Here is a 10,944-nt window from a genome sequence, read left to right as displayed (position 1 = left end):
CAAGATCTGCTTCTGCAAGATCTGCTACTGCCAGATCTGCTAGAGGGTTAGCTAGTGCAAGATTTGCAAGGCCTTTCACTGCCCCAAGATTTGCTACTGGAGCTTCATCTTCCGGTCCTTCTACTTCTGGTGCTCCTTCAAGTGTCCTAGGGAATTATACTCGCTTGATGTAATTCTTTACTGCCAGTGGTAACCATTGAGTGATAGAATGATTCTGATGGTTGCATGTTGCAACTTTGGTCTGATGTGTACCAGAAAATGCTTATGGATTTTGCTTCTGAACTAAGTTGTTTGTGCTACAAAACCATGTATGTTCTGATGTAGTACTAAGTTGGGTCTGATGTGTACTAAGTCTCATCTGGTCATTTGTGAACATATCATGCTCCTGTCAACATATTATGCCTGCAATATTTGGTCATTTGGCATTATTCAAGAATTCAATGCTTTTTGTGTTATTGCAAAGATGCTCCTGTCAACATATCATGCACATAAATTTGGTCATTTGTCAAGAAACCATGCTCATGTCAATATTATTCAACATTTTAGATGAGTTTAGATCATGCTCAAACTGGATGATAATGCCATAATGGCCACATACTTCATTACTAGGATCAACATACCAAATCTTTTTTACAAAGACACCTAGCTAACACATTACTAGGATCAACATGACTAGGATAAACATTCAGTTCCAGCAACACCTGACCACAACCATTCAGTAAACCAAGGATCAACCTGACCACAACTTGCATCTTCAGTGCCAAAAGATCACTTGAGTCTAAACTACTGACCAGTACCACTAAACCTGACCACAACTACCACTAAACAAGCTTACTGCAGCAGCATCTTAGCTGTCACTAAACCTACCACAAAGACAAGAAAAAGAAAGACAACATTCTGATATTTCCCCTTCAGTGCATCTATCTCTGCATTTTTCTCATTGAGCTGGTCTTCCAAAGACATAGCCACCACCTCTCTTCCTCTTTGAGCTTCAGGCAGAGCCACAACTGCAGTGTCATCTTCAAACACAGCAACACTTGATTCACCTCTCAGCCTACACACTTCATCCCGCAAATCTCCGATCAAATCACTCAAAAACTTGGGCAGATGATCATGATGCCATTCAACAAAGCCACAACTACCATGCTGTACCAACAGAAATCAGGGTTTGAGAGGGGAGAAGATCTAATGAACAGAAAAATAGAACAAAAATGAAGCTCACCATGGCATCCACGCAGGCGTAGTACCTCCGCCTGGGTTCTGATGGCTCCATGAGATCCATCTCGGGGCCTTCCAACGCGGCCTGCACCAGCAGAGCTTCTCCGGCTCGTACGCCATCGGGCTCTCACGGTAGGGCACCGGCGACCTCGATTCGTCCCCTCTCCTTCCAGAGGCTCGACGGAAGCTGGGAGCCTGAGAATGACCCGAAGACCACGACATTGCCTTGGACGCAGCCGCCGCCGCTGCCGCCCCCTGCGAGATCGCCTCCGCCGCCGGCCCGCTCAGGAATCGCCTCCGCCGTCGCCTAACCCTAGTTTTTCCCCCAAATCCCCAATCCGTTTCCTGTTCGCCCCCACGCATTGCTGTTATAACCAGGGCCACCACTCAGAGCGTTTTTTGGCTATAGGACAGTGGCCACGTTAGCGTTTTTTTGGCTAAAACGTCACTAAGGTTTGATTTGGACCAGGATTCGTTAGTTTAGAGGTATAACTTGAGCCATCTAACAGCCATCAAAGCAACATATTTCATCAGAGGTATAACTTGAGCCATCTAAGAAAGCATTAGCTAAATAACGTAGCATAGTGGAGTTCAACATAACCATAGATTCTTACAGCCATAATTAATAGATTCTTACAACATTAGCTAAAGACCATAGCATAGTGGAGTTCAACATTGTTCACAACTACTACATCCATACATTACACTTCACTAAACCACCCTTCACAAAAGATTAGCAAAGCCTTCTATCAAAGCAACATATATCATGATAGGTATGCTCTACTTCATCTACCAGATCATCTTCATCTACCTCATTCCTTCAAGATGTCATGGATCAACTTCAACTTCTCTTTGCTCTTCTCAAGTGAATTGAACTGAACAGCTAGCTGGAGCTTTAACTCATCCCTGCATTTTATCAGATTCTCATGTCCCCTCTTGAGATCATACATGTGAAGGTTCAGCTGCACATTCTCTTCTGTGAGTTTTTTCACAGACTTGGTGAGCTCATCAACCTGAATCTTTAAATTGTTGTTGCCTTCAGTTAGCTTTTCCTTCTCTTTCAAATGATTCGTCTTCAGGTTCCTAATGACACTGCCTTGAGCTTCTAGCAGGTTCATCAGCACTTTATACTTCTCTTTCAGCTTCAAGTTCTCTGCCTCTTTCTTCTCCATCTCATTCTTCATGCCAGCCACAGCTGATGCACTGGCAACCTCAGCTCTCTTCTCCTTAGCTTGCACATAGCTCAAATCCAACACCCTGTCCTCCTGTGCACCGAGAAGTTGATGGACATCTTCAACTAGTTTGTCATAGTTGGCATCCAGATTCCTTTTCTCTTCTTTAAGGTGGTGGATAGTAAGTGAACTTTCCAGGTTATCCTTCCTCCTAGCATGCCTGCTGTCTTCAAACATTTCCCAAAGCTTCAACAATGCATTTTGCATTGTGGGAGGCCACTCTGGGTCAACCCACGCAAGAAAACCACAATTCTCACTTTCCTGTAATATAGTAAACATTTATATTGTTACTCTCTCAAGAATTACAATTATGAAAGGGCACTTTTAAAAAATCAACTAAGAGCATAAGAACTACAACCTATACATGTGGTCAACTAAAAAGTGCTACTTCTACTGCAACCTATACTGCCTCAATTAAAAATTAGCATTTACACTGCTAACTAAGCTGCTGGTCATATATACTACTACAAAAAAGTGGGCAATTTAACTAAACATGAATATACATGAGCACATGCCTACACAACATGTTGCAGTGAGCTTCAGTACTAATAAATAACTAAACTATGAGCATCTCCACTACCAACTAAGCTGCTGCCCATATATATTACTAACATCAGGTGGCATGTTTAACAAAGGTGAGCATCAAAGCTACTAACTTACTAATAAATAACTAAACAATGTGCTTCATCATCAGTAGGAGTACTCCATCAGTAGTACTAACTTACTAAACAGAGGCTACCAACTATATTACAGTGAACATAGAGAGAGAGCATGAATCTTACAGGCTGAGCACAAACTAGAAACCTCCTGCCCGTCTCAAATGATTCAAAAGCTACACGACGCTCAGTTGGCAGCCGATGCTCCACGCAGAGCCCTTCTGATGCCTTCTCCAAGCCATTGTAGTCTTGGTCTTCAATACTAGCAGGAATCTACAGGAGCAAATCCCCAAATCAGAAAACCAGATCAGCAAATCCCCAAAATCCTTAAATCAGAAACCCTAACCCTAACTCACCCTAGCTCTACCACTGACCTGATAATGCATACCGTCTTCGGAGGAGGAGATCTGCAGGTTGGACAAGTCATCGCTGCTCTCATCCTCGAAGACCATGGCGCGGCGGCGATGGCGGACGCGGCGGTCTGCGCGGTGAGTGGCGGTGGATTGGAGCGACGAGGGCGATGGGGCGAGGAGAGGGACAGAGTGCGGTTGGCTCCGGTCCGACGAGCCCCGACCCAGCTACATGGTGCGAACGAGCCGGGCTGGAACGAGTGACCGAGCGGGTAGGCCACCGTGGCACCTGACACTTGGGCCGGTCGGTCAGATACGTGGTCAATACGGGCTTATACGACTGTCAGACCGTTTCGCAACACTTAGGCTCTGAGCTGGTACTGAACTGCAAAAAAAATGACTGATGGTACTGATTCGTCACGACGTGCCGAAGTGTGGTAGTTCCTTGCAATTAACTATGTTGTTTAGTTTGTAGCTATGTGCCGTTGGTTGATGCTTGGGAGTTTGGCGCTCCAGCGTAAACAACGTAAGCACAGGCTGCACAACACAGCGTAACGGTAGTGGAAGGAAGCGATGTGCTTTAGGCGGGTATCCCATTTGTCTCTCCGTGGATGTAGGATGTAGTATTATCGCTTATCCCACATACTCGTCTAAAACACGATTTGCCCTTTTATTTATTGCTCCACACAAAGGAATCCCCTCCTCACGCTGCTCTTGCTCGCCACCTGCCCGTGAGCACTGGGCCTGCGCCGCCACGATTTTCCCTTTTTATTTATTCCTCCACATTCCCCTCACGCTGCTCTTGCTCGCCACCTGCCCGTGAGCACTGGGCCTGCGCCGCCACTCTCTGCGCACTCCCGAGACGCTGCCGCTGCCCGCTGCTACGATGGACTGGGAAGAAGCGGCGACTTTGCAGGTGGAGGCCGTAGCGGCGGCGGCGGTTGATTTGTCGCCGGTGGAGGCCGTAGCGGCGGCGGAGGAGGTTGAGGCGGACACATCAGTCAACCGCAGCATCGTCAACAATCAGGTACCGATGCCTTCTCCCCCTTTTATGTATATATATATACTCCAGTGGAAGTAGATTCCAGCAGTCTTTTTTAGAATCTGAGCAGTTTTTTACTAGACTAGATCTTAATTAGAGGAGGATATGTCTAATCGATCTGTCGGTTAAGCGGTGACAAACAATAGCGGCGGCTGCTACGGATCAGCCGGATGATTTCCCCAGGAAATCATCCGGCTAGCCAGCCGTACGATTCAGGCGCGGTGGCCGTTCGATTCATGTGATGCAGCCAGTCTTCCTTTCCTTTCCCCGGGTCTACACACAACGCGACACCACATGAGCTTCAACGCTTCCGCCGTGGCACCGGCGCCGGCGGCCACCCAGCAGCGGATGCTGCGACCCCGACGAGACACGAGGCTGCGCACTACCTGTTGCATCTCTCGCCACGCGGCAGCACTCGTGCTACAAAAAATCAGAGCGACGCCGGCCACCGTCCTTGCCATTGGTGCCTTGCAGCTCCGCCACCCCCACTCTGACCGTGGATGCTTTGCAGCACTGCCGCCGCTCCCGCAGCACTAGTGCCTCCACCACAGCACCGACGCCGCCGATGAGCGCTGCATCGCGCATCACTGGTTCCTCTTCGCAGCGACACACGTGTTGCATAGAACCGCCGACAGCACCGACGAGCGTTTTGCAGCACTGGAAGTTGCCGAGGAGCGCCGTGTCGCTGTGCCCGCTGCCGTCGATGAGCGCCGCATTGCCGGCAACACTGACGGGAGTTGCATCTGAACATTGCAACTACCCCTCTCCACGCTGCATTGAAGCTCCGCCGCCGCGCGTGCACCACCATGCGTGTTGCGTTGTCAGCTTCCGTCGCCGGCGAGATACACGGGTCGCAGCAGCAGGTGGTTTACGCGAGGGAGAACTCCGGCTCGACGCGCCAGCGGTCACACGCTGAAGCTCCATTGCAGCGTCCTCGGCAGCACGCAGTGCTCCATTACAATGCCGGCTGACGTCGATGAACGTTGCATCGCAGCACCGGTGGCCGCCGAGGAGCGCCACATCGCCGGCAGCACTGACGAGAGTAGCATCTGAACATTGCAACCCGCCCACGCTGCATTGAGACTCCGCCGCCGCGTGCACACCACCGTGCGTGTTTCGTTGTCAGATTCCGTTGCCGGCAAGATACGCGGGTCGCAGCACCAGGTGGTTCACGCGAGGGGAACTCCGGCTCGACGCGCCGTCCGTGGCATGCTGAAGCTCTATCGCGTCGCCCTCAGCACCACGCGATGCTCCATTGCAGCGCCGGCACGCGATCCTCTATCACAGCGCCGGCGGTCGCACGCTGAAGCTCTATCGCATCGCCCTCAGCAGCACGCGGTGCTCCATTGCAGCGCCGACACGCGATCCTCTATCGCAGCGCTGGCGGTCGCACGCTGAATCTCCATCGTAGCGCTGGCAGGCGCGCGAGGAAGCTCTATCACAGCAACCCGCGACGCTCGGTGATGCAACCGGCGATGTTGCATCAATTTCGCGGTCGGGATTTGGATGCGCGGGAGGGTGGTCGGCGTCTGAATCCTCTCTATATTCACGGTGGCGGGGAAAGTGGTGGTAGCGGCCGAGAGCTGTCTCCATATCCGGCGAGAGGTAAGGGGGTAAGAGCATCTCCAAAAGCCGCGCAACGCGCGACGCGTTAAAAGTCAGAATACAGCGCCGGGTGAGCCAGGTTTTGCGCGCGGCGGTGCGCTGGCTCCAGCGGTCGCCGCAAAATAAAGCGCGCCCGAGCCGCTCCAGCAGGCGCGCTATATTTTATAGAAATGCGTACATAGTTCAGTCTTCTCCTACAATACATAGTCCATAGTACATAGTTCTACGATACATAAATAAAACGAAAAACTACTACTACTCGTCATTCTCCGACTCGGACTCTGCCTCGGTGATGTCCTCCTCAGACGTTGGAGCGTAGGCGTCAAGGAACCGCTCGTCGCGGGAGTCCCAGGACTACGCATCTTCTAGCGCGATGTTGTATTTAGCGACCGCCTTTCGCGTTCGCTTGTCCTCGTGATAGGCGGCTCGCTCCTTCCTCCTCTCCTCCCTCCCCGCCCTCCTCTCGGTGAAGAACTGTTCCTCATTGATAATATCTTGCGGGAAGCGTTGCCTCCACAACGCCATGGCTTCCTCGTCCATCTCGGCCAGGCTAAGACAGCGCTCCCGCCTCCGGTTTTTGCGCCGATCCTCGTCGGTGATAAGCCGCGGGAAAGGAGCCAACTCATGTGCCCGCTCCGGCGTCGCCACGTCAGTGAAGTTCATGTCCCAACGGGACCGTCGGAGGCGCCACGCCGCAGCGTCGTACGCGCGGGCACCGTCCTGGGCGGTGTCGAAGGTTCCGAGGCCGAGGCGCACGCCACCGCCCAACCGGATCGAGGCGGAGTATGTGCCGGACGGACGCACGCGGACGCCGCGGTAACCCGAACCTCCCCGGCGGCGAGGCGGCATGATGGCGCGGTGGTGTCGTGTCGGCGGCGAGGAGAGAAAGCGCTAGAGGGAGCGAGAGAGAGTGGCAGAGGGCGCCGCAATTTATAGGCGCGCCGAACGCGGTGCGCCAAATCTAGCGTGCGGGCTGCCGCCTTTTCCCGCGCGCGCGCAATCGTTTCCCGCCACCGCTGGAGCGCGCGAAAACGTCCCGCACGTGCTAAAAGCCCAGTTTACCGCGAGCGCGTCTTTTGGCGCGGCTGTTGAAGATGCTTTAAATGGAGGAGAAAGATAAGTTGCGGGCGAGAAAAGTCGCGGAGAAAAGATATGACTGGGAGAGATATGGATGCGGTGTGTGTGGGACCGAGCAAATGACTCGGTAGATAATACTAAGAGTTTTCCTAAACAATAAATAGGCTTGTATCTCATGAGATTTACGACACTCAGTTTTAGTATCAACCCCGGCAGCGGCAAAAAATAAATATAAAAATATAAGTACGTACCAAAAGACAAGTACTCATAATCATCTTTGTCTTCATTTTTTGTGCAGAGACTCACTCCTATTGCAAAGCTTCTCATTACATTGGTAGGAGTTGTAATTGCATTTCAACCTGCTAGTGCTATCAAGATTCCTGAGAGTATTAATGGGTATGAACCTCTTTTTTTTGTTTTTATTTTCCTTATACTAAATGCATAAATACAAGTATACAGTATGCGAATATTTCATGGCCTTTAGTAATTAGTTCTTTTTTAATTGGCAGAGTGCCACTTATTGGGATGGAAGCGGATCTAGAGGACTATGCTAGGTTGGCTCGGGAAGGACGTCGAGTAGCCAAAATGCGCTCGCCATTTACCATGTCAAGGGAAGGTCTGCCTGTGCTTGAAAATCAGACTGGAGTTGCAAAACCACCGCCGGCCTGGTTATATAACAAGATTGTAAATGGCCATGATCAGGTGGTATTTCTGATTAGAAGCGATAACCTGTATATCGGTGGATACATAAATCCCCAAGGAATTATCCATTCATTCGCCGAATATTCAAGTATGCTCCCCGGATCCATTTCTCTAGGAATCGGTGGAAGTTATAGAGACCTAGTTGGTCGTAGGTCAAACCTTGCAAACCTTGATCTAGGCAAAAGGGCAATGAAGAGAGCTTTGAAGATTCTTTCTCGGTACAAACATGGAGTCAGCGACTTCTTTCAGATGACAACTTCACTGGCAAGGTACTCTGTAGTATTATGTGAGGCACAGAGGTTCACGGAGATTCATGAATCTTTACTTGATAAATGGAACTCAAGGACTGGATACTATATTCAGCGGCCTAAGGAGCTCTTAGTTAGCTGGGCTTCACTGTCGTGTGGTGTGCTGGAGAAGTGGAAACCCACCCTCAAATATGGTAAAACCTATTATTATGAGACATTGTGGAACTATGACAATGTACGGTTCAAACTTAGAACATCAAAAACAGGAGCTCCATATCTCTTGAGACTGCTGATAAAGGGCAAAAGATGCCAGGATAGCATAATGGGCTGGGGCCACCGCCCTTAGGTATGCAGGCAAGTATTTTTCTTTCGTTTTATTCATACCATGCAATTTACAATGCTGAATTGGATACTCTGCCCACCATTAGTACCATGAACTTTCCTGGGGTTTTAGATCCATGACAGCAGCCTTGAGCTGAATGTGCTTTTGTTGAACTACAGGTGTGGAGAAGGGCAAGATGGAGTGCAGTGATGGAGTGCTACCCCTCCTCTGGATCTGAAGCCTAATAAGGAATAAATAAAAAGCTACAACACATGGAGTTGACTTGGTTCCTAACTCCATGCTGAATAAATATTCTTCTGGGATGTTACCCTGCCAAGTTGTGTTGAACATGTATTAAAGCATAGGGGCACTTATATCTCCCCTAATAATAATAATTAAACCGGGTACTTGTCTCCCCAAACTCTGGTTTTTCAGTTGGTTCGGTTGGCATGGCACGGCTCGCCGATTTTTCATTCTGTCGATATATCCGATTACCTCTGTCATGTCCGATTACCTCTCATCCCATCGTCCGTATCAATAGGTTGCTGCACTTTGCTTCCTTCATCTGCGTTTTAGGAGCGTCTCCTTGCTGCGGGCATGTTGTTCTCTTACGACCCTGCGTTTTGCAGATGCTACAGAATCTACTCCTCTTTGCTCAGGCCTTCATACAGCGTCTTGTCCCTCGTGTTCATAGGCCTCCCTGCAGTCCTCATCTTCAGGGGTGCTCCCAATCACGAAGGAGGTTGCTGTGCCCTGACATCCTGTCGTGTGCGCTGTCAACAGTTACTGCCTGCTCAGCTACCTTGGTGGCTTGCTTATTGGTAGCACGGTCCTCGAGCCCAAGCCCATCCCTGGCATGCTCAAATGGCGTCATCACAACAATGGCTTGCTCGAACAGACTCATCAGTCTTTCATACGCTTCCACACTCACATCTTCGAGCTTAACCAGCTCTAGTGCCTTGACGTACATTCTTGTATGCCTGAATGTTAGCGCGGTGGCACAGAGCTGGTCTCCCTGGTAATGCTGAAGGTGATCTGGCAAAACATCCCTCACATCCCTTGTCCACCTTTTTACAATGTGCCTTTCTGGTATCTCTGTCATGCCACGATAGTCCATAATCTGTCTCATGCAAAACAAATAGTATAGGTTAGCTCCCAGGATTGGGCTAATGATCAGCTTCACAATTTCTGTACTTGTGCACACCTTAAGAACATGACAGCATAACATGCCCATATGTTCGAACATACCACATTCACATTCAGATTCTGCTCAATTGTCAATCATCTTCACCAGGAAAACAACCCTGCTCCATTTCTCCCTTCTTTTCAGGCCGAGTGTGTGTTGCCCTGTATAATTCATTGTTCTCAGCCTGTTCGACCCGATACCCACCCAACTAGTACAAAATTTGGCCGAATTGCTCGCCCGAGTGTACACCTTGCTGGCATGTATTTCAATTGACGAGTTCGTTTTGAGGACGTCGCCACCCTGAATGTGAAACGGTTTTTGTCAGCTCACTCATTCAAGACTAGACTCTTCGTCACAGAACAGTTTTAACTTACAATCTTGGTTCTTTTCTCCTCGTAGCTCTCATCGGACTGGCGATCAAACTACAACCTCATGTACACCCGCACCTGTTCTCATGCAAAGGTTTCCCCTAGACAAACCAACGAGAATATTTGTCAGCACGGTACATCTTAAATTCAGCTCAGCAACTTACATATCTTAGGCTGAACTCCCTACCGAGCGTCCACAAACAATTTCCTGCATTGTCTTCCACTTCTCAGGATTGAGCCGGCTCTTTCCATATCTGATACTCCATCCATCCCAAAATGTAAGATCATTTTTAACACTTTTACACTATCATATGACAAAAATGATAAAAAATGATCTTACATTTTGGGACGGAGTGAGTATCAATCTGTGCTCCCAGGAATACAAATTGTAGCAGTGGTATGCCTTTGTCAGTGAGTTGAAGGTGTTGCCCAGCTCCAGCTTGATCACTTCTTCGCCATCCCTCTCTGCAAATCCTCTTATCATTTTCTCCAGAGCACCCATTCTGCTAGCGCATGGCGCTCGCAACCACGCTAACTCTGTCCAGCAAAATAGAAAGAAGATTCAGTGCATAGACGGCGGACTCAGAAGTCAGAACCCTACACTTCTACTTCTCTGCTACCAGAACAACAAAAAAATCAGAGCACACAACACCTAATCACAGCATGCGAGCATTAGAGCATATCCACTCGATTTGGCCCCCCCAGGGGCGCTCAAATAGCGCCGCCTGGGGGCGCGCCGGCGAAAATCTCGGCGTCGGGGCGAGATGTTTCCCAACCGCCGACCCAAGGCCGGCCCCAGACGCCGTTTTTTTGTTTTTTTTCAAAAACAAAACTCGGCCACAGTTCAGCCAAACACGACGCAAATTCGAGCAAACTTGGCGAGTTCATTGACATATTTACAGGAACTTGTGAAAAACAAACTAATAAAGGAAACCTTC

At 49.5% G+C, this 10,944-nt stretch overlaps 3 protein-coding genes across 7 annotated transcripts in view; 1 reads left to right on the top strand and 2 right to left on the bottom strand.

The window, feature by feature from the left end:
- Nucleotides 1-2,030: 2,030 nt before the first annotated feature.
- Nucleotides 2,031-3,558, bottom strand: LOC141021599 (uncharacterized). Its single transcript, XM_073497444.1, has 3 exons — nucleotides 3,481-3,558; nucleotides 3,233-3,379; nucleotides 2,031-2,711 (listed from the first exon to the last, which is right to left on the bottom strand). Exons 1-3 carry the CDS (start codon nucleotides 3,556-3,558, stop codon nucleotides 2,031-2,033), a joined length of 906 nt encoding a protein of 301 aa, XP_073353545.1.
- A 510-nt stretch (nucleotides 3,559-4,068) lies between these two features.
- LOC141021159 (protein synthesis inhibitor I-like) lies at nucleotides 4,069-9,209 on the top strand. 2 transcript variants are annotated; one of them, XR_012181190.1, is made up of 5 exons: nucleotides 4,069-4,483; nucleotides 7,479-7,576; nucleotides 7,690-8,484; nucleotides 8,632-8,803; nucleotides 9,159-9,209. XR_012181190.1 is itself a non-coding variant. In XM_073496086.1 (4 exons), the coding sequence occupies exons 1-3, from the start codon at nucleotides 4,343-4,345 to the stop codon at nucleotides 8,474-8,476; spliced, it is 1,026 nt and encodes a 341-aa protein (XP_073352187.1). In that variant the 5' UTR covers nucleotides 4,069-4,342; the 3' UTR covers nucleotides 8,477-8,484; nucleotides 8,632-9,209. The 2 variants fall into 2 exon arrangements, 1 of the variants encoding a protein (XP_073352187.1); XM_073496086.1 differs by having other exon boundaries at nucleotides 8,632-9,209.
- LOC141021160 (uncharacterized) overlaps nucleotides 8,791-10,944 on the bottom strand; it is a 23,474-nt gene continuing 21,320 nt past the window's right edge. For 2 of the 4 annotated variants that reach the window (XM_073496087.1, XM_073496089.1), the window contains exons 5-9: nucleotides 10,347-10,543; nucleotides 10,194-10,260; nucleotides 10,013-10,107; nucleotides 9,657-9,938; nucleotides 8,791-9,572 (exon numbers count right to left, since the gene is read on the bottom strand). In XM_073496087.1, coding sequence (XP_073352188.1) covers nucleotides 10,234-10,260; nucleotides 10,347-10,543 — 224 coding nt within the window. In that variant the 3' untranslated portion in view covers nucleotides 8,791-9,572; nucleotides 9,657-9,938; nucleotides 10,013-10,107; nucleotides 10,194-10,233. Of the gene's footprint in view, nucleotides 9,573-9,656; nucleotides 9,939-10,012; nucleotides 10,108-10,193; nucleotides 10,544-10,944 lie in introns of all 4 variants that reach the window. The other 2 variants (XR_012181191.1, XM_073496088.1) reach the window with 2 other exon arrangements.

This window comes from Aegilops tauschii, chromosome 4 (assembly GCF_002575655.3).
Source record: "Aegilops tauschii subsp. strangulata cultivar AL8/78 chromosome 4, Aet v6.0, whole genome shotgun sequence".
Taxonomy (NCBI): Eukaryota; Viridiplantae; Streptophyta; class Magnoliopsida; order Poales; family Poaceae; genus Aegilops; species Aegilops tauschii.
The sequence above is the reverse complement of the archived record's forward strand: the minus strand, read 5'-3'. Positions and strand labels throughout refer to the sequence as shown.